The sequence below is a fragment of the Gymnoscopelus braueri genome (assembly GCF_963280865.1).
Source record: "Gymnoscopelus braueri genome assembly, chromosome: 12".
NCBI lineage: Eukaryota > Metazoa > Chordata > Actinopteri > Myctophiformes > Myctophidae > Gymnoscopelus > Gymnoscopelus braueri.
In genome coordinates, this window is record NC_137614.1 from 15,487,554 (window position 1) to 15,511,896 (window position 24,343).

The following is a 24,343-nucleotide window of genomic DNA, read 5'->3' on the forward strand; positions in this document are numbered from 1 at the left end:
GGGGGACAGACTCTGTGAGCCTGATCTCTAGGGGCAGGGCATTCCAAAGGGTAGGGGCTCTGAAAGCGAAGGCCATGCGACCTTTTGCATTTAACAGACCCTTTGGAATGACCAGGAGTGCTTGGTTAGAAGATCTCAGACTACGTGTAGGCACATATGGGGGGAGTAGGTCCAAGATATAGGCTGGGGCAAGACGGTCCGTGTATTTTCTGGCAGTTGGAATTTCTTCTGGGAACCACAAACAGAAATCCACCCATTGCGTTCATTTTTCATTTTTCATTTTTCATTTAGGGTCGCGTCGGTTCTTTCGCTCCCGTTTGCTCCCGTGTTTCATTTTTCATTTTTCATTTTAAAACAAGTTACGTTCGTTTCGCTCCCGTCTTTCATTTTTCATTCTTCAATAAAAAATAAAAAATGAAACATAAGAAAACAGGGTTTTGCTTTTTCATTCTTTCATTTCTCGATATTAATCAAAGATACTGTAAAGACAAGACCAGAAGCGGAAGTAGATTTAGTACTTAAAAATAAAAGTGTATATATATATATATTAAATATAAATTTATTATACCGTAGGCTACATGATTATAACATTATGGCTACATCAATGTTAGACAGATGGACATATATATAGATAGATAGATAGATAGATAGATAGATAGATAGATAGATAGATAGATAGATAAAGATAGATAGATAATATAAATATATTATACTGTAGGCTACACGGTTATAACATAAACATAATTATGATAGGCTATATTATTATAGGCCTATTAGGCTATTAACATTATGCAAGCTAATTATATTTACCATGGTTACGTCAATAAGAAGACAGACAGATCTATATCTGTCTGTCTGTCTGTCTGTCTGTCTGTCTGTCTGTCTGTCTGTCTGTCTGTCTGACGGACGGACGGACGGACGGACGGACGGACGGACGGAAGGACGGGCAGATATAGGCCTACGTGATTCTCTTCTTTTCATTTAGACATGCGTTTTTTCATCCAAAATGTGTGTTATATTTATGTTATTTAGTTGCAGCATGATAATTAATAGCAATATTACGGAATAGGAAAACAGAAACAAATCTACCTATATAATTCGAACTTGGAAAGTTGGGTTGAGACTTGAGAGCTATACACGTCGCTACTCATTGAACCATCGAAATTACATCTCTGCTGACGTTTTAATCGGATACAGCATAGGTGGGCACTAGGGACATCTGGGGGTCACCAGGAAGAGTGGGTACTATGTGCACTGCCTGTGAGATTGAATTCTTTATTAACAATGATTATTAACACCAGTTTTCCCGGTGCCCAGTCTTCCTGGTGCCCAGATTTCCCTAGCGCCCACTCTTCTCCACCCCTAAGTGCCCACTCTTCCAAGTGCCCACATGTCCCTAATGCCCACTCGTCCAAGGTGCTGCCCGTTGAAAGCACTGCCGTGACGTCTGCAACGATGAAGCAGCCTTATAAAGCTCAGCAGGTCATGTTATAGACCTACAGCATGTTAGATTTCCTCAATACACAATAATAAACATCTGCAGATGTTCTATCAGACAGTGGTTGCAGCGTCCTTTTCTATGCTGTGGTGCGCTGGGGAGGCAATAGGCAAAGGGACACACTCAGACTGGACAGACTGAGGGTACCATACGTGCGTTCCCGGTGCTATCTATCTATCTATCTATCTAATGCAGTCAGTAACCTAAAAATTTTTTTTAAATGAAGCCACTCATTGTCATCAAGTGTTTCAGAATCGGTATAAACAAAACGTGAATACTATCAATACAAAAGATACAATGCAACTTTGGACTGGTACATCAGAGCTTATCAATATTCGGTGTCTGTCTGTCTGTCTGGATGGACAGACGGACGGACGGACTTATACGGACAGAATTGATAAGTGGACTTGATTATAGCCAATATATTATTTTATTTTCATTTACACATGCGCCTTTTCACCCAAAATGTGTGTTATATTATTTACTTGTAGCATGGTTAATTAATAGTCCCTGTTTGCGTAGCCCCCAAATCGGGCTCCCCAAGTTTTGCTCGCTGTGTGAATGATACTGTGATTATACTGTGATTCAAATACAATGGATTTTGTCTTTGAGATGTGCAGGACCACCACCCACTCTGATATGTATTGGTTCCTTGTTAAGAGCTACAGACAGGTCTTCCACATAGTAGCAGACAAAGTTGTGTCGTCAGAATACATGGCTATAGACGCCTTAACAGACGACGTCACACTGATACGAAACAGTATGCGCGCGCATGTCGGCAGCAAAAGAACCCCACCGCTCATAATATGCAATGTAAAAGTGGTCACAGTCTCACGTGTAAACATGCATCCCATCAAACTTTCAGATGCTGTTTCTCTCCCAGTGTGGAGGAAGAATGCTTAGGATTTTTACTGTGATCTCTCGCTCTTGAAATATATAATCCTTGGTTTCTGTTGTGTGTAAACAATAATAACAATTCAAAGCAGTTGTCCTCAAAACTCCACCTCCAGTGGCTGTCAACTGTCATATAAGAACGGAGAGAGCGCTCTATGATCATGGCACCAGAACCTGCTTGGCTCGCGCAGCAGCTCCGTCCCGCGAAGGTGTCGCGCACAGAGAACGGCCGAGAATAGCAGATCTCCAAGCTCACAGCGGTCGCATCCGTGACGTGGTTGTGAGCTTGTATGTCAGCTGTTCTCGGTACGCAATGCCGTTACGCAATGGAGTATATATGTGTTGCCTGCAGGGCGCACTCCACTAGCCTACACACAGAGGAGGTTGAATGAACTGAAACAAGCTCACCCCAAAACAACAGGTTTGGGGATCTGTTGGGAATTGATTACATGAAACAGTTACCTGTGCGTCCAGTCTCAATGTTTGTAAACAAATAATTGGTCTATTGGCCATGTCTAAGACCAGTGACATGTCATTTGTAAATATGTCACACCAATATGAACACCCCCCCCCCCCCACCTGGCTTCCCAATCCCCCACAGAGCTTTTATAAATGTGGCAACTGTGCTCAGTGCTCTAATTCATCAAATACCAAATGTTTTACCCATCCACCTACTGATAAAAAATATAAAATATCCCTATTTATAAATTGTAACTCAACCCATGTGGTAGGCCTATACATGCTTAAATGTCCCTGTGGACTGGCATACATTGGTCAAACTAAGAGACCACTTAAACTCGTATTGGTGAGCACAAAACTGCTATTATACTAACAACCCTGAATATGCCATGGCAGGCACTATCAACAAGCAAAGCATGGCTCCCCAGCATCCCTTAAATTCTGGGGAATAGAGAAAATCTTGCAGCCTCATCACGGGTGGTGACATCATTAATAAATTGCTTCGCAGAGAAGTACTATGGATCCACAACCTTAACACCAATGGTCTACTCTAAACGAAGAGCAGAGCCTTTCTTGCTTCCTGTAGACGGTCCCTGAGGCTTTCATGTGTATTTTGTGTTTTTGGTGCCTTTCATTTTTGAAAATGTTCTCTTTTTTGCATTGTGTCTTAAAAAGATCTAACATGTTTTGGTATTGGCCTAATATTTTCCGTCCCTTATTTCTATATGTACACTGCTTTAACTTTATCTTGATATGGCATTGTATGGTTTTACTATTTTGTATATATTTTGCAATATGTCTAATAGTCCATACCCAGAGCCAACCCCAATCACCACTGATTGTCGCTACCTTGAGGCTGTGACGTGTAGTACTAGGTAATTACCATGAAACAGAGGGCCATCTATCATTGGCTCAATAAATTATTTCTATTCATTTTTGGCACATTATTCCTTAATTTACAGTAGATCTGCCAGTCATCCAGACTGACAGATTCACTTGCCTTTTGCTTTGCAGTGTTTCTAAAGCCATGCAGTTCTTAATTTCCAATCCAAGGTGCTCTTATGCAGGTTAGTTTGTTTTCTATCTGGAGCATGCTTGTCAGCTATTGACAAAAATAACTGCATAAACAAATTCAAAGCCCGCAGCCGCCAGTTAGCTGGCTTGTTCTTTCTTCCTGGTGGTGTGTTGTGCGGGAGCATTTCATTGAAGGTATAGGCCTACTGTATGTGCTTTATTAACTGTTTATTTTCTTATAAATTAGGCTAAGCAAAACCCCGAGTGTAGTCCTGGCTCTGCAGGTGCTCGTCGTCAGTGGGATACATTGCCCCACACACCTGTTGTAGGCCTACAATATATCAATGCGGACGGTGCTGTTTATGGTACGAAATGCCTTGTTTTTAGCACGCACTATTAATGAATTAATGAACGCGCCTATATATAGACCCCTTAACAGACGACGTCACACTGATAAGAACCAGTATGCGTGCAAGTTAACCATGCGCGCAATGAAACCTATTCTATCAGGTCTCGCTAAGACGCGTCTCACCACCAGCCAACACACAAGAGGGGGTTGGAGTGCACTCCGGGTTGAGAATTGATTGCATGAAACAATCACCTGTGCGTCCAGTCTCAATGTTAGTAAACAAATAATTGGTCTATACACTGTAGGATAACATAAATTAGGATGCGTAAAGGTGCGTGCCTGGATAGTGTCGCTTCTGATCACTTCGTGCGGCTGTAGGCCATTAATAGAGGTAAGGGTTGGCCTGCGTATATTGTATATATATTATATAGATTATAGCAACAACTAACGATGTCTGCTTTCAAATATGCCCACTAATGGCCAACTGAACATTTCTAACCCAACTGTTATGTTTTTGAAATCCCCAGCAGTTACAAAGGTTGTTTTTCTCCTTGCAAGCTCTAATCATAATGATTAGAGCCCTATTTGTTCTCTACTCGTTTAACAATTCCCCTATTTTTTTTGGCGTTATTGACCATATAATGCAAGAGGTTATTTGTGTTATTTGTGTAACTTGTAATCAATGAACAACCAAACGTCCAGACTCCAGTGCGCAATGGAGGGGAGAGATTGAGCTCGATCGTTCATGGTGATTATTCCAAAAGTATTACAATTATGACAAACATAGGCTACAACCGTATGTAACCATTTGTAAGGAATGATCCCATCACGGGCACTGTGTGCCATAGGGCAGGGTCTGAATATTGTAGCGTATTATACATCCAAGTTCATGAGATTCCAGATTTCCAGCCAGTTGTAAAGACTCGATTTAAAATTACTACTGCAATATCAACATTGTTACATTTGGACACCTGGATTTCCTAGGTCTATATCCTTCTATAGGCCTACTGTGGACAGAGTAGACAGACAGACAGACAGACAGACAGACAGACAGAAACGGTCAGAGACGCACCAGTACCACCGAGTGCTAGTATGGAGCTTGTTGTTGCGTCTTTGAACAGTTCACACAGCGAGCAAAACTTGGGGAGCCCGATTTGGGGGCTACGCAAACAGGGACTATTAATAATATAACACATTTTGGGTGAAAAGGCGCATGTGTAAATGAAAATAAAATAATGGCTATAATCAAGTCCACTTATCAATTCTGTCCGTATAAGTCCGTCCGTCCGTCTGTCCATCCAGACAGACAGACAGACACCGAATATTGATAAGCTCTGATGTACCAGTCCAAAGTTGCATTGTATCTTTTGTATTGATAGTATTCACGTTTTGTTTATACCGATTCTGAAACACTTGATGACAATGAGTGGCTTCATTTTTTTTAAAAATTGTTTTAGGTTACTGACTGCATTAGATAGATAGATAGATAGATAGATAGATAGATAGATAGCACCGGGAGCGCACGTATGGTATCAGTCTGTCCAGTCTGAGTGTGTCCCTTTGCCTATTGCCTCCCCAGCGCACCACAGCATAGAAAAGGACGCTGCAAGCACTGTCTGATAGAACATCTGCAGATGTTTATTATTGTGTATTGAGGAAATCTAACATGCTGTAGTAGGTCTATAACATGACCTGCTGAGCTTTATAAGGCTGCTTCATCGTTGCAGACGTCACGGCAGTGCTTTCAACGGGCAGCACCTTGGACGAGTGGGCATTAGGGACATGTGGGCACTTGGAAGAGTGGGCACTTAGGGGTGGAGAAGAGTGGGCGCTAGGGAAATCTGGGCACCAGGAAGACTGGGCACCGGGAAAACTGGTGTTAATAATCATTGTTAATAAAGAATTCAATCTCACAGGCAGTGCACATAGTACCCACTCTTCCTGGTGACCCCCAGATGTCCCTAGTGCCCGTATCCGATTAAAACGTCAGCAGAGATGTAATTTCGATGGTTCAATGAGTAGCGACGCGTATAGCTCTCAAGTCTCAACCCAACTTTCCAAGTTCGAATTATATAGGTAGATTTGTTTCTGTTTTCCTATTCCGTAATATTGCTATTAATTATCATGCTGCAACTAAATAACATAAATATAACACACATTTTGGATGAAAAAACGCATGTCTAAATGAAAAGAAGAGAATCACGAATAGGCCTATATCTGCCCGTCCCCGTCCGTCCGTCCGACAGACAGACAGACAGACAGACAGACAGACAGACAGACAGACAGACAGACAGACAGACAGACAGACAGACAGACAGACAGACAGACAGATATAGATCTGTCTGTCTTCTTATTGACGTAACCATGGTAAATATAATTAGCTTGCATAATGTTAATAGCCTAATAGGCCTATAATAATATAGCCTATCATAATTATGTTTATGTTATAACCGTGTAGCCCACAGTATAATATATTTATATTATCTATCTATCTTTATCTATCTATCTATCTATCTATCTATCTATCTATCTATCTATCTATCTATCTATCTATCTATCTATCTATCTATCTATCTATCTATCTATCTATATATATGTATATATCTGTCTAACATTGATGTAGCCATAATGTTATAATCATGTAGCCTATGGTATAATAAATGTATATTTAATATATATATATATATATACACTTTTATTTTTAAGTACTAAATCTACTTCCGCTTCTGGTCTTGTCTTTACAGTATCTTTGATTAATATCGAGAAATGAAAGAATGAAAAAGCAAAACCCTGTTTTCTTATGTTTCATTTTTTATTTTTTATTGAAGAATGAAAAATGAAAGACGGGAGCGAAACGAACGTAACTTGTTTTAAAATGAAAAATGAAAAATGAAACACGGGAGCAAACGGGAGCGAAAGAACCGACGCGACCCTAAATGAAAAATGAAAAATGAAAAATGAACGCAATGGGTGGATTTCTGTTTGTGGTTCCCAGAAGAAATTCCAACTGCCAGAAAATACACGGACCCAAGACCTAGCCTGGCCTTATGAGTAGTGAGTAAGATTTTGTAATTAATTCTAAATTCAACTGGGAGCCAATGGAGGGATGCTAGAATGGGTGTGATATGATCAAATTTTTTTGTACCAGTTAAGAGACGGGCCGCAGCATTTTGAACCAGCTGAAGGCTGTGGATGGATTTTTTGGAGAGGCAGGTGTAGAGAGAATTACAGTAGTCTAACCGCGAGAAGATGAAGGCATGAACAACTTTTTCTAGGTCGGCGATGGACAGGAATGATTTAATTTTTGCTATATTTCTAAGGTGATAGAATGATGATTGAACGACTTTTTAACATGCTGTTGGAAGTTGAGGTCTGGGTCAAAGGTGACACCCAGGTTTCTAACTGTGGCTTTGAGGTTTGGAACTAGTGGGCCGAGGTTGTTTTCAATCTGGGCTCTGGCGAGGGGGGAGCCGAACACCAGAACCTCTGATTTGTTCTCGTTCAGCTGAAGGAAGTTGTTAGACATCCATTTTTTTATGTCGGTAATGCAATTATGTAGGGTGGCAAGACTGTCTTTGTTGTCCGGAGTTATTGGTAAGTAAAGCTGTGTATCGTCAGCATAGCAATGAAATTGAATATTGTAGGTACGGATTATGTCGCCTAAAGGGAGCATATAGAGGGAAAACAGGATAGGGCCGAGAATTGAGCCCTGGGGGACCCCACAGTGTAAGGGGGCTAGGGATGATGACACTTCCCCAATGGCGACTGAGAAATGTCTGCCACTTAAATAGGACTTGAACCATCGGAGGGCCACACCAGAGATGCCCACAACAGTCTCCAGGCGGCTAATGAGGACTGCATGGTCGATGGTGTCGAAAGCAGCCGTTAAATCTAGTAGGACGAGGATGGAACAGCTACCCGAGCCGGCAGACAACAGAAGGTCGTTGGATACTTTCAGGAGTGCTGTTTCTGTGCTATGCATGGGGCGAAAGCCTGACTGAAATTTCTCGAAAGTGTTATTGCTACTGAGGTGGGTTAGTAATTGGTTAAAAACTTTTTTTTCAAGAACCTTAGATAGAAAAGGGAGTTTGGAAATGGGCCTATAGCTGCTCATAGAAGAGGGATCTAAATTTGGTTTCTTTAGGAGAGGAGTGACTATAGCAGTTTTAAAAAAGGCAGGAACAGACCCGGAGGCTAGGGAGGTGTTAACTAGCGATAAAATGTGGGGACCAACAGAAGGAAGAATCTCCTTCAAAAGTCGGGTAGGAACGATGTCTAGGTTACAGGATGAAGACTTCATGTGGGAGATGGTTGAGAGGAGGGTTTCTATGGATATTAATTCAAAAGAGGGGAAGAGGCCGTTTGGGGGACCATGAGAGTTGGAGATAAGCGCGGGGGGTTGCATGTTGGTCATCTGTGATCTGATTAAATGAATCTTTTCGGTGAAAAAGGTTAAAAATTGCTCACAATGGTCAGGAGAGGATGGCATGTCAAGGTTTTGGGGAGCACCAACAATGCGTTCAATGGTTTTGAACAGGGTCCTGGCATTGAGGTGATTGTTAGAGATGAGGGTGGAGAAATATTTGGCTCTTGCGTCCCTAACGGCAATAGTTTCTCATGAGATCTTTGAGTAGCTCGTAAAATACATGTCGTTTGGAGGTTTTCCATTTCCGTTCAATTTTGCGTACCTCTCTTTTAAGGGCTCTTGTTTGTTCGGTTAACCAGGGTGAGATTCTGTTGGGCAATATAGTCCTGGTTTTGAAGGGGGCCACAAGGTCTAAGGTTGCCTGGCAGGTTTTATTGAAATGGGTGAGTTGATCATCGATGGAATGGTAAGGAGCTGGGGCAATTGCAGTGGTATCGAAAACAGTGATACATTTAGCAGTTAAGGGGTTAAGGATGCGAGAGCAGATGGGGATGGGAATTTTCCTGGAAGGAGGAGCAGACACCAAACTAAAAAGAATACTTTTGTGATCGGACAGGCAGAAATCAATAGTTTCTAAATTACAGATATTCACGCCAAAGGACAAGACTAAGTCAAGAATGTGACCTTTGTCGTGGGTTGGCCCTGAGGGATGAAGCACAAAGTCAAACGATTCAATGATATTTAGAAACTCCTTGGCTAGCGGATTATTGGGACAACATACATGGACATTAAAGTCACCAAGAAGTGTTATCCTGCTATGTTTTGTCGTGACTATAGATAATAATTCAGAGAATTCTGCGATAAAAGAAACATTAGGTTTTGGAGGACGATATACTGAAATAAACAAAGTGGGCTGTTGTTTGTTTATGGAGAATGCTAGGTACTCAAAAGATGAAAATTCACCAAATAGGACGGGGGAACAAATGTAATCAGTATTAAAAATTGCGGCTAAACCACCACCAGCACGGCCCGAGAGCCTGGGTTTGTGCAGATAAGAAAAGGCGGGGGGACGCTGCATTGAGAAGACTAAAATCATCACTTTTCAGCCACGTTTCAGTGAGGATGAGAATATCAATATCATTAGAAACTAGAAAATGTGCTCCTCGGAGCACAAGTCTCCGCCAGCAGACCCGTGCTATTTTAATCAAACGGCTTTGCCGTAGGGATATCTGAATTTGATCTTTGACTTGTTGTGCTTCCACCATGTACTGAGCTGCCAGGAGATAGTCTATGTCTTTAGCAAAACGGCCATCACAATGCAAAAGGAGTTGGTTAAAATATTTTCTGTGTGTGATGTTTTTTGCTCTTTCTGTTTTTAAACCACCGCGGCCATAAGGGTACTTTGATGGGTTTGCCAACTCTTCAAACTTGTCGTCTTGGTAGAATGCGCGTGGTTTTTGGTGTTCTGCAGGGGCGACTGAATATGTAGTGTCTGCATCTAAAAAATGTTCTTCTTGAAGCAATGTGTCATATGGGAGTCCTCGTAATTGACTGGTTTGTTCAAATGTTTGTCTGTCTTCTTCATCTTCATTGTCTTGAACAGTCTTGATTGGTACTGTTCCAAGACTGATTGATCCTGTCTTACCTCACTTAAAAAAATATACATGGCTTTTTGAAGTGACACACCTATTTATAGGATTTTATTTCGTCATGCGTCTCGCTAACCAATCAAAAGCATTGGTGACAACATATTGTCACGTGTCACGTGAAGTTTGACCAATGTTAGCTTGGCTAGGGGGGGGGGGGGCACACAGCGGGACAGAACGAAAACATACTCTCCACCTCCGGCGGAGACAAAAATCACACCCAGTGTGAAGTGGGCGGTGTGGTCATCACAGTGGTCATCATAGTGATGGAAGCTCACTTCCAAAAAAAAAAGATTTTTGGAAGTGCATAATCCTATTTATAGGTTATTAATGTCATCATGTGTCTCGCTAGCCAATCACAGTGCTGAATAGAGTCAGCCAATAGAGTCAGCCAATCACAGTACAGCTAGGGGTCTACTAATGGGCCAATCACAGTGCAGGAAACTAATACTAATGAGGTGTCCCAACCCCACTTATAGGGGCGCTACACCGCCCAATATAGGGGCGGCTACACCACCCAAAAATACTTACGCAAAGTACAGACACTCAAAACATATACTTAGGTACAGTACTCAAGTAAATGTACTTTGTTACTGTCCACCACTGCATCTAATGATCTTGCTCTGTGAGAGCCAATAACAAACAGACTAGACATTAGCAGAATATACTCAGACCACAAATCAGCTATTTTTGCTCATATGTGAACACTCTAAAATAACTCAGACCCCTCTGAAGCAAGCTGTACTCTGAGCTCCTAAGCCAGATTCCATTCCCCAAAGCTCGGTCACTCGCTCACTCTCCTCGCTTCCTCCACTCGCGCCTAAGCCCCGCCCCTGCGAGGCGCCGAGGATTATTTGCGAGGACAGACTGGTCGAGTGGTTGCCGTCAAAGGATCGGACTGCACTGGGTCCGTCATTTCAAAGCGACGGAAAATTCCGCGATCACTTATGACGTCTCAAACAGCTGGACCAGAGCCGTGGATGAAAATATGCATAGAATAATATGCAGGTATAGAATAATACAGAATATAAGAATAGACAATTCATCAATGTGGATGGCCACATTGTTATCTTTATAGTTAACATTTTGTGCAAAGCCATTCATTCCTGAAATAGTGAACGAAGCGCCAGGATGATTAAACATTTATGAATTAAATCCTGACCCGTCCCTCTTTTTGCTCTTACAGTCCCCAGACCCCCCACCCCCCGCAGCAGTCCCGCACGGCACTGCTGCTTATAACAGCCACCGTATATTACAGAGTATGTCTGACTCTGAATTACATCATTCATGCAGGGTAGCCATACGTCCTCTTTTCCCCGGACATGTCCTCTTTTGGGGGGCTGTCTGGGGGGGTTTTATAAAATCCTTCAAATGTCCGGGGTTTTGAGAGTTTGGGTGATATCCCTCCCACTTCTGGGACGAAGAAAAAAGAAAAAAACTCAGACGATTTTGTGATTTTGCTTGATATTGTTTGATAGCGAAATAAATCATGACATGAAAGAAGACACTTCACAGCTAATAGAGAATTTTAAATTTTAAGAATCGGTTCATAATTGAATGAATACGGCTATAGTTAAAGCGTAAAGTGTCCTCTTCTATATTCAGTCTATATATAAATACAATACATTATTTTAAACATAATCTTTGTCACAGTAATTTATAGTAGCCCATGCACTGCATTGAGGCATGACGCAAGGAGAGAAATGAACTATCAGCTTTAGACAGAATAAGTGTGCACAATATACAATGTATATAGGCTAATTGTATTATACTTTATATCGTATTGTTGCGTCTTTTCAGTCAATTTACACTGTGTGTGTGTGTGTGTGTGTGTGTGTGTGTGTGTGTGTGTGTGTGTGTGTGAGATGCGCAACTAGTGATCAGCGGGGGCGAAGGGGGGGGTGGGGGGCAGCCGGTGTTTTCAGGGCATGGTTTCGGGTTTCAAGCATTGTTTGTGTGGCCACATGTGGAGGAGGACCATGTATACGTCACGGGAGAAGGGAAAAAACTGTACACGTGATGCGGAAGTCTGCCGCGGAGGAGCTGTGGAGAGTCGTCGAGCCTACACTTGATGTACACTCGCTAAATGCGGAAGTAGAGAGCCTCCTCGGCTCCTCCACTCGACTCCACTCGCCTCCTCCAAGAAGCAACTGAGTAATTGGAATTTAGCACATCCGGTTTGGAGTCGGAGTGACCGAGTGGGAGTGAGCGAGTGGCCGAGATTTTCGGGTTTGGAATCTGGCTCTAGAGACAGCCAGCCGATCAGCATGTGGAGTGAACAATGTCTCCCAAACACCTTTCCCTTGTTATTCTTATACTTGTTTAGAATGACCAAATGGGATACATGGCTTCTATATGTAGGCTGCTCTTCTCATAGGTTGCATACTGCAAGACAGAGGCTCTCAGGGCTGTGAAGAGGCCAAAGAGACAGACTCAAATAACCCAAAGATGACAGACGCCTGTCCTCACAGCACGGTCTCGAATAGGTCAAACAGACAAACGGATAACTAAAAGAAAAGTCAGACACCTGTCCTCACAGCGGGGGCTCACATGGCACATCCAAGATTGCACTCACACAATGAACTGAGTTTAGTTCCTTTAAAATGGACTATTAAGTGAAACAACTAAAGCCCCCCACCTACAGTATAAAACAGGGCATTGACCATGTGTGAAAAATCAAGTTATTTTCACAGAGTATCACTCAGAGAAATGTGAGATATGTGACTATGAATGCTGGGACCTGGGAGGTTATGCCTTGAGGTGTTTGAACAGCTTTCTGCCAATTCGGCCATTGGTTTTCTGGGTGACAATGAGATAAACTAGAATACCATTTTGAATGAACACCACTGTGTCTCATATGCTTGGATAGGATGGTCTGCTGTTGACCCCTGTAGTCTTATCCTCTGTTAAACTTTCATATAGCTAGTCTTAAGCACAATACATACTCCTTTCAACGTCAGAAAACATCCCGCTTCGGAAAGGCTTTCCGAACTATAGTTCGGCGAGTTAGGACATCTGGAGGTGCACGGGTTCAGAGGAAAAATTCTGGGACTACCGTTTCCGAAGCTCTGAATGACGTCAATTTGTAATTATATCACCTCCCTTTCCGAAGAAAGGTTTGGTCGCCGACTCGTCGGAAGGAGTATGTATTGCGCTTTAGTCTGCTTCCATCCGATATTTTTCTTTTTAATTGCAAAGGCCCATATAGAGACTGTTAAATGGGTGTTTATGTATCCTGCCCCCTCTGCCTGGAATACGTTGCAGAATAACTGTTTTTCTTTTAATGAATCCTGCTAAGATGCTTTGAAATCAGAATGAAAGAACTGGAGGCAGTCTTTTGAGCATCGTTGCTTTGATTACTGGCCTATTTTGGAAATGTGTGTTTGTTTTAGGCTGCTGCCTGCCTTGACCAGGTCTCCCTTGAAAAATATATTTATCTAAATGGGTTTTCTCTCCTGGTTAAATAAAGGCCAAAAAATACATGATTAAAATGAAGATCCTCTTTGTTCCAGAACCTGAATCTAATTGTAAGCATTTCAGGAGCCTTTCAGAATACTCTAATGCGATCTTTTCTTCTTCTTTTTTGCCACGTGCAATGTTCTGAAATGGCAAACATCACATTTTATTTCAGTTACCTGTGCTAAATGACTCTTTGATCTGCCTGAGAGCAAATGTACCTTTCTCTTTTCCCACTGTGTCTTGGCATGCGAGTACCATCACTCACTACTGACTGAGATCCTCTCCCAACCTATTAGCAGAACAGTGATTAATTACAGCTACTCCTCAGATTTAATTAAATGTTGCACTGGCCAAGTTTATAGAAAGTTTTGTTTGCAGAGCTTAAAGCTAACTTTCCTCTTATACCCCGGACTTGAACGCGGTTTCCTGCGCAAGTACTGAAATTTCTACCACTGAGCTAATTGAGCCTGCCTGCTTGCTCAGGGGATAAATTGAATCTTGACCATCAAGTCAAAATGTTAGATTAATGTCGTGTTAGATCCTGTGTCTAGGTGAGACATGAACGATCTATGTAAATGTCTCAATAGACGCCTTAACAGACGACGTCACACTGATAAGAACCAGTATGCGCTCGCAGGCCGCAGGTTGGCAGCAAAAGAACCCCACCGCTCATAAGATGCAATGTAAAAGTGGTCACAGCCTCACGTGTAAAAATGCATCCCATCAAACTTTCAGATGATGTTTTTCTCCCAGTGTGGAGGAAGAATGCTTAGGATTTTTACTGTGATCTCTTGCTCTTGAAATATATAATCCTTGGTTTCTGTTGAGTGTAAACAATAATAACAATTCAAAGCAGTTGTCCCCCAAACCCCACCTCCAGTGACTGTCATAAGAACGGAGGGAGCACAATATGATCATGGCACCAGAACCTGCTTGGCTCGCGCAGCTGCAGGCCGTCAAGACTAATTTGTGCTCCGTCCCGCGAAGGTGTCGCACGCAGAGAATAGCAGACCTCCAAGCTCACAGCGGTGGCATCCGCGATGCGGTTGTGAGCTTGTATGTCAGCTGTTCTCGGCGCACAATACCGTTGCGCGATGAAGTATATATGTCTCGCTAGGTCGCACCTCACTAGCCAACACACAAGAGGGGGTTGAATGAACTAAAACCAGTGCACCCCAATACAGCAGGTTTAGGGATCTGTTGGGAATTGATTACATGAAACAGTCACCTGTGCGTCCAGTCTCAATGTTTGTAAACAAATAATTGGTAGCATGGTGACAAAATACAACCACCCCAATTGTATAAGTTATATTGTATTAACATACTCTACCACACAGATTGGACAGAATTACATTTTATTCATTAAAAAAAGTTAAAAAGTTAAATCTGCCACATGTGACAAATATGAAATGATGTTTAAGATCTTTCATGGTGCCCTGAGTTCTCTATAATGCATCATGAAATATTTGTAGTCATCTCTTGACTTAAATTATATAGATACTTATGTAGTTACACAGTATTTGCTGAGAACCTTGAACTATGGCTTGAGACATGCTGGCTCCAGCATAAAGGCTTGACATGCTAACTCAGATCTTTATACTACCTACATGCTCTACACAAGCGGATGTGGTGCAAATGATGGACGGATTAACTTCCCCTTGGCTTTTAACATTCACATTACCTGTAATGGTGAGAGGTAATGTGAGTCCCTCAAAATGCACTCGACATGCCTTTAGAATACATACTGCATATCAAGCACACATACGTACAGTACACGAAAGAGATGGGGATTAAATGCACACACACCGCAAAATATAGGCTGTATTTCAAATATGCTAGACATGTTATAGTTGGACTATTACATGTGTATATAAAATAAATATTAGCGAATATATTTTGACCCATGTAAATACATAATTGCACAAATATATTTTATTTAACCACTCAAATATATTTTTCTCTCTGTTGAGGAGTAGGGAGCTGCTTTCGTCATCGCTCCGTAGCGTCGCAACGTTTTTCTATATTTTTAGTATTTTTTAGCCTTCTCTTTTTTTCCTACACCGTCGGGTGTCTGAGGAGTTATGACAGACAAGCACTTATGGACATCAGCACAGCGATTACACACAGAATTCCGGACTTTTTTGCGGAAAATCCTCCACTCGGTTGGATGGGGGGAGGGCTTCCCTTTGTCCCGGCCGGGACACTAGCACGGAAACGGCGAAGAAGGCGGCTAGGTCGACGAGGGAAAAGAGCGGGTCTCCTCGTAAGAACAACAAAACGTGGATATAAACCTGCACTGCCTTCAATCCTGCTAGCGAACGTTAGATCTCTGTGTGAATCAAGAACAGTGACCACTATGGACAACTTACTGGCGCGCGTTAAATACAACGCAGAGACGAGGAGCACTTGTATTGTTGTGCTAACAGAGACGTGGCTAACGGAGTTAGCATCTGATTCTTCCATCACTCCCCCTGGTTTCACCGTGTATAGAAAAGACAGAGACACTGTACTAAGCGGTAAGCAACGTGGGGGGGGAGTTTGTGCCTTGATCAACAACAACTGGTGCAAAGATGTTAAAATCCTAGATAGTCACTGCTCACCAGACCTTGAACTTTTAATCATAGCCTGCCGTCCTTTCTACCTACCACGCGACTTCAGCATTGTGATTGTAGCCGTTGTTTACATTCATCCTGGAGCTAATAAGGACACAGCTATGAGGGAATTACACCAGGCGATCAGTGCACAAGAAAATCGCCACCCGGACTGCGCAGTCATCTGCCTAGGCGACTTCAACCGGACAGACTTAAAAAAGGTCTTTCCCAAATTCCACCAGCATGTCGCCTGCAGCACCCGTGGTGACAATATTCTTGACCACTGCTACTGTACACGCCCTTCAAGGATGGATACAAAGCTCTCCGCCGCCCACCGCTAGGAAGCTCTGACCACTACGCCATCCAGCTGCTACCTGCCTACAAACAGAGGCTAAAAAGGGAGCCGGTCATTGAGAAGGAAATCCGAATCTGGTCTGAGGACACAGACGCTATGCTACAATCCTGCTTCTACCAGACTGACTGGGGGATGTTTAAGAACGCCGCTGGGAATAACATCAACGAACTCTCAGACTCAGTCACTGGCTTTATCAGTAAGTGCATAGATGACATAGTCCCAAAAAAGACAGTTCGGATCTATCCCAATCAGAAACCATGGATGGACAGCGGAGTACGTGCACATCTGCATGAACGGGATGCTGGTTTCAAATCTGGCGACGTGGAAACGCGCAACACGACGCGCGCGGCCCTAAACAGCGCCATCAGGAAGGCGAAAAAGGCCTACACAAAAAAAGATGCAAGACAAACTCAGCAATGGCGACATCAGGAGCACATGGCAGGCGGTACACACCTTGACAGACTGCAAAACAAGAACCAGAAGCGAGGTGAACCCGCCTGCCTCCCTCCCCAACGAACTGAACACTTTCTACGGCCGGTTTGAGATCAGCCCCAACCGCGGCAGCCAAGCGGGGCAATCAGCAGCACCAGCAGAGGAGAACCCTCTAACCATCTCGGAGAGAGAAGTGCGTACAGCCTTCGCACGGGTCAACATCCACAAGGCAGCCGGACCTGATGGGATTCCAGGCCGGGTCCTTAAGGCATGTGCAGACCAGCTGGCGGGTGTCTTCGCTGACATCTTTAACCTCTCCCTCTCCCAGGCTGTGGTCCCTGCAGGGTTCAAAATGTCAACCATTGTGCCCACTCCCAAAAAGGCCAAAGTGACATGCCTGAACGACTGGAGACCTGTCGCTCTCACCCCGATCGTCAGCAAGTGCTTCGAGAAACTGGTGAGGGAATACATCAGCTCCACGCTACCTGCCTCGCTGGATCCATGGCAGTATGCATACCGCAAAAACAGATCCACCGACGACGCTATTGCCATGGCTCTCCACACCGTCCTCTCGCACATGGACAACAAGCTGCTGAAGGACAAATATGTACGTATGCTGTTCGTGGACTACAGCTCAGCATTCAACACCATTGTCCCAGCAATACTTGACAAAAAGCTCAGAGACCTAGGGCTACACCCAAGCATGTGCGACTGGATACAGGACTTCTTGTCCAACCGACATCAGGTGGTGAGAATGGGCAGCATCACATCCGACCCCCTGACCCTCAACACCGGAGCACCCCAGGGATGCGTGCTGAGCCCTCTCCTCTACTCCCTGTACACGTATGACTGCACAGCCACACATGTCTCCAACACCATCATAAAGTACGCGGACGACACGACAGTGATAGGCCGAATCGTCAACAACGACGAGTCTGACTATAGAGAGGAGATCAACTCACTGGCACGCTGGTGCAGGGAGAACAACCTTTCTCTTAACGTCGACAAGACCAAAGAACTGATCGTGGACTTCAGGAGGCCGCGGAGAGACCATGCGCCCATCCTCATCGACGGTGCTGCAGTGGAAAGGGTCAGCGAGTTCAAGTTCCTCGGAGTACACATCGAGGAGGACCTCAAATGGGAGACGCACACCACACACGTGAGGAAAAAGGCTCAGCAGCGACTGTACTGGCTCCGCCGCCTGAAGAAGCTCGGAGTAGGACGTCGCATCCTCAGGCTGTATTACAACAGTTCGGTTGAAGGCATCCTAACAGGCTGTGTCACGGCCTGGTACGGGAACTGCACTGCCCGAGAAAAGATCAGCCTACAGCGAGTAGTGCGATCGGCAGAGCGGATAATGGGAATCGAGCTCCCAGCGCTCCAGGAACTGTACAAAAAGCGGTGCATGGTCAAAGCCAAGCGCATCATCAAGGACAAGCACCACCCAAGTCACAGACTGTTCAAACCCCTACAACGACCGCGACCGGGCAAGGGGCTCTACCGCAGTATCAAGAGTTCCACCACCAGGTACTGGTGTAGCTTTAATCCAGCTGCTGTCAGGATGCTGAATGAGGCATAAGCCTTGCTCAGCAGCCTGACAGCAGGCGGTGCAAAACCTTTCTGGCTCTTCCTGAACACACCTGTGGATTATACCAGGGACAATGACTTGGACTTAGCTCCCCCTCGGACACACCTGTGGACTACACCAGGTACAAATGACTTTTTTGCTGCACTCCCTCATGGAGCTACTTGCGGATTATACTAGGGTCAGTCCACCCTAGGTGGACACGCACTGACCTTTTGCACCTTAATCCCATGTATAACGCACTGACTTTTTTGTCTTTTTTATTGTGCTTTTTTTTCTCTAAGCACCTTAACGTCCATATGTATATCATGCACAGTATAAGTATAACATGCACAGTATACATACATTGCTGCTATGCTCAGGCACCTTAGTTTTTTTTATCTCAGGTACTTTGTAAATATGTAGATAACTTGTCTGGCCTTCTGTTGCTCTCTTGTTTTGATCTCCTTCCCACTTGCCCCCCACCCCTCTTCTTCTCCCCCCCCCCCCTCTTCTTTCTATGGAAATTAACGTTGCGATGGGAACGATGTACAAAAACGAATTTCACCCACTTCTTTACCTTGTAAACCTGTGATGTGACAATAAAACTGATTCTGATTCTGATTCTGATTCTGATTCTATATATATATTTGGGGCATTTTTTATATAGTTTTTAACATTGGGTAGAACTGGGTCACATCAGACCATCACTCTTTTAGTTCTCTGCAGACTCTACCGTCTCTAAAAATCACAAAGCATCTGTTATAATTAATTGGTGTGAAAACTGACTGGCACAGGGCTGATCGACTCTAGGTGGCATCAGGTGCATCAGCACAATGGCAGCTGTTACTCGATGATGTCGGCTGCAAGTGACTGACAGCCTGCAAATTCCACAAAAGCTGTCCTGACTCAAAATGCACTTGACATGCCTTTAGAATACATACTGTATATCAAGCACACATACTTACAGTACATGAATGATATGGGGGTTAAATGCACAAGGAGACTTTACCCACACCGGTATTTCAAATATGCTAGACATGTTATACAGTAGTTGGACTATTACGTGTGTATATAAAATAAATATTAGCGAGTATATGTACAGTACAACAAATAAGGCTTATAGCATGACTGGCATCCAGTGAGAGAGACATACAGAATACATTTAGAATACAATTGGGAAATGGCAATGTGAATCCATTAACAGACAAATACTGGAAGCGGTTATAATGAGTATCTGCTTCACTTTGTCTGAATTGAATGAACTAATGAATGCACTTGATCACAATGCAGCTCTGCTCTGCCATTTACATGACAGCTACTGGTTGAATGACACTAGATACCTTCATTCACATTTGCTTCAATAAGCACTCTGCTGCTGCTTTTGTTGCACAACCACAGTGCAGACCTTCTGAATTGCCTACAGCTGTCTGATATATCCCCTGAGAGGAAGAGAAACCCAATAGGAAGGTAGTGTAGTGTTTGCATTAGGACAACAGTCATAAATCAAAGAGCACAAAGAAACATTTTGGTCAAATTGTTATTAATAAGCTTGTAAACTTGTAAATAGTATTTAACTATCAGCTATCTAGCCTATTTACTAGTTTCACTGTTCGGAATAACTTCAAATCCAAACCCTCAAACATATGAATGTAAACACTCAAAACAGTGTCTCTCGAAACACTATGCATGGTCATTCACCAGTACATCTCCACAGTGTTAATACACTATATAGCCTATTGTACATATAGAAACTATGTTGGTGCAAACATTGTGTTTTACTAGTTGAAATAACCATAAAACTTTTAACTGGAAAAAAGTATATTTAGAATTTATAATAATAAAAAGAGAATGAACTGCTTTCAATACAGGTTAAGTATCTTTGTGCATCCAGTACAGTGGGGAAAGTAAGAAACCATGCTTTACTATGACAAACGCAAGAGAGAGGGCTACATTAAGAACAGCGATTAGCTTGCATTATTAACCATCACATCGACCTAAAGTGCTACCACTGTATGTCGTCCAGCATTTTGGAAGTTAAATAGTGTTTGGGGAGTGATCAAGTTATAAATTGGTTTATGGAAGGTGTTCAAGCTAAGTGGGAGGTGAAGTTGCACTGATTCTGAATATAGAGCCAGACCGATATATTGGTTTGGCTGATTTATCAGCCATTATTGATGGTACATTTTTGATGACATCAGTATTGGCATTTATGCAGCCGATGTGTCCCGGTTTTTGCCTTTTAATGTTTTTCGACAATAGCAAATCTAAAAGCTCACAGCATGTCGTGCTGCGATGCGTTGAGGGCTTGGAGATTCTGAGATTTTGTTTGCTTATAAAAAATAAAATAAAAATAGTATTTTTATTTTTAAGTATTTCAAAATGTTGCACTTTTCGATAAGATATCAGTTAAAACATTGGTAATCGGTGGTCTAAGACTCTCCAATATCAGGATCGACATGGGACCCAAAATTGTGGCATCGGTCGGGCTCTAAAAGTGAATGAGATTCATCCCCCACCAAGGTACCCTTGAACTCTACAGTATAGAGCTGCTCAAGGTCAACAGTAAGACTGTGGTTGTTCTAGCTCACTGTTAGTCTAACTAAATGTGTGTGAAGCAGCTGCTGTGAAAGAGCATCTCCCAAGTTAAATAAAGGTTACAAAAACCACTCCGTCCAGTTTTTACTCCGTTTATGAAAATGCAATGCAAACAGAGTTTGGTTTACATTTGCATGTAGTCTAAATGAATCCATGGAATTTTTTTTTATATAACGCTAAGCCTAAGCACTGTTTTCTTTAAAAAAATTAAAAAATAATCTCTTACGTATTTTAGTTAATGTTTACAAAACCTATATAGCTACAATATAACTGAGTATACATTTCTTTCCTGATTTGGCCATACAGCAGTGGTGTCCCCAGGAATTACATTTAGGGCAGGCGAGATTTTTTTTTGCAGGTCCATTTGGTTCCATTTATTTTGTACACTCTCATAGTTAAATGAACGCTGAGGATTTCGCAGTTAGATTGGGGTAGCCTACCAGAGGTCATATAGTAGATCAAATGGGGTCCTTATGGACTAATGCATCAAACTGGGCGTCTAGACATGGGTCTTCTTATGCACCACGTTTTTCTTTGTTTTTGCAATGTCACCTCTGAGGAACCACTGGGAACAATGCACGCCAGCGGGTTATGAACCAAGTCAGTGGTTCTCAAAGTGGGGTCCGGGGATCCCCAGGGTTCCTTGAGGGGGTTCCGGAGGATCCCCAGCAAAACGGGTTAATATGGCATCACAAATCAGTTTAACCACTTTTAATCTTGTAGTATAGCCCAGTGGTTCTCAAAGTGGGGTCCAGGGATTCTCAGGGTTCCTTGAGGGGGTTCCATATGGTTCCATTTGGTTCCATTTGTACACTCTCAGAGTTATGAGGGTCCTTAAAATTAAAAAAAAAAGTTTGAGAACCACTGGCCTATACATCGGCTATTTGAAAATGCTATTTTACATTTTCACATGGTTTTTCATGTCAAGGACCCCCAAAATGATATGTATTTGGCTGCGGACTCCCATCTCAAATATTTTGTTCCAGGGACCCCAGAAGCAAAGATTCGAGTTACAAATGTTAACTTAAAAAATATATATATTCAAAGGTTTGCACAAATGTTCACGATTTTTCAAAAATAGCAGATCTACAACAAGCTCATAGCGCTCAGAGCTTGTAGATCTACTATTTTTGAATAGCCAAAGTATAAAAGGTTAAAATTATTGTGATGCTATATTAACACATTTTGCTGGGGACCCCCTGGAACTCCCCCCAAGGTCCCCACTTTGAGAACTAATGCTATAGATTTTAATTTGGGGTGGTCCTTGATTCCTTGAACATGTAAAAGTTTCAGAACCACCATCTGGACTGACTTATGATATGATGAACTTACCCTCGCTTCCCTGGATGAGTACGGGTCCTCGAACAGGGCCCAGATCTTTTTTTGCCAGACCTCGCAGCATCCCCTTGACCTGTCCGGACAGTCCTCGATGCCGAACCTCCTGGGCACCTCCTTGTCGTCGTCCGTGTCGTCCGGATCGGGGGGCTCGAAGATGTCCAGAGCCTCCTCGGCGTCCCGGTGCTGCCTGTAGGTCATCCAGCAGCACGGCTCCACGTCGGTCTCGTCGATCCCCCAGAACGCCAGCTCCTCCTCAAAGAGGGGTCCGCACACGTCGGCTGGACAGTGCAGTTTGCCCGTCCTGTAGTAGTTCAACACGTACGCGAAAATACCGGGATGTCTGTCGAAAAAGTGCTCGTTGTTGGTGGCACTTGTTGCTGCGGCTGTGGGGGGGTGCGCGGAGTCTGTGTTGTCTCCCGGGTTGACCTGCTGGGTCTCCGGGTCGGCCAGCCAGGCCAACCGGGTGCCAGGCAGGGTCCTCAGGGTGCTCTTGTAGGTTTCGTGTCGGGTGCCGCCGACGTTTATGATGATCTTCTCCGAGTCCTCCCCACGGAACACATCCTCCTTCATACATGATTTAGACGTAGGTTTGCTGGCTGACTTGCGCCCTCGGTACGACGAGACACACACCGAGCTGATCATTGAGATGGAGAGACCAGACCTCTCAGGGTCTTATTCTCGGGGTGGATGACTGCTGATCGCCGGTCCAATAATATCAAAACAGAAACGGTGTGTGTGCCGTAATTGCAGACCAGACCCCAGTAGTCCTGGTTATAGTCACCGGTGAGGCTCATTTATCCACATAATGCTTCAGAGACTAGGATCCTCAGCCACTCCAGTGAGAAAACTGGCCTAGAATAAAACCACCTGTTAGCCTACAATAAAACTCCGCCAGACGGAACAGGTGTTTGGCAACAACATAAGAGTAAACTAAGCCTCCGGGTACCACAGCTACTCTTAAAGCGTTGTATTCTAATAATACTACAACATGTGCTATATATTTAAAACGTATAGGCGATTACTAAAACGGATGGCTTTAATTGGCTATTATAGGCTATTATATGTTGCACTCAATAGTTCTGACTTTGCTTGCAGAGATATGAGGCAAAACAAAAACAGAGCTAGAATAAAAATACACTCCTCACCTTTATAATGTTGCCAAATCTGCTCCAATTTCCTGTGCAGTGTCAACATCCAGATGGATAGAAATTAGCCTATTATTAGGCTACCATAATCCTAACTTTTATTTCATTCCAACAAGGCGAAGAAAGACAAAGACGCTATAGTGAGATGATGCAACGATGAAATGCGCGACATTGACATGAATAATATTCCATCAAATGTTACTGTCAAACAGCGCGTCTGGGAAGATGTGATGTGTGGTTGTTTTCCTTCAGAGAATCTGTTGCATCTCCCCAAGTATCCTCCCTTATTACCGACTCAACCCAGATGGAACAGCCTCGGCTCTTTAACCCTTTGGCCACTGGAAGGCTTTGGTAGGCTACATTTTACCACTCCCTTTGATAGATTGGTTAAAAAAAAGGGGAAAAAATAAAAAAGGGGGGGAAACTGTGTGCATATCATGCACACATTGTGTGTGGGTGATGTGTGTGGGTCTCCACCCATCCATTGAGCTAGAAGTGTGTTTCCAGAAATCAACTGTAACATTTATAATTAGCCTACATTATATGAATATTCTACAGGGTCATCTACTACTTAAAAATAATATTATATAAAAAATATATATGAACATACTGTAGCTATACATTGAGATGAGAGT

General features: G+C 43.2%; 1 protein-coding gene across 1 annotated transcript in view; it reads right to left on the reverse strand.

Moving 5' to 3' along the window:
• kcnc4 (potassium voltage-gated channel, Shaw-related subfamily, member 4) overlaps positions 1-23,954 on the reverse strand; it is a 56,140-nt gene extending 32,186 nt beyond the window's left edge. The window contains exons 1-2 of the mRNA XM_080445353.1: positions 23,709-23,954; positions 22,558-23,415 (exon numbers count right to left, since the gene is read on the reverse strand). Of these exons, the coding sequence (XP_080301479.1) occupies positions 22,558-23,205 (648 nt within the window). The 5' untranslated portion in view covers positions 23,206-23,415; positions 23,709-23,954. The remainder of the gene's footprint in view (positions 1-22,557; positions 23,416-23,708) is intronic.
• Between the last annotated feature and the right edge of the window lie 389 nt (positions 23,955-24,343).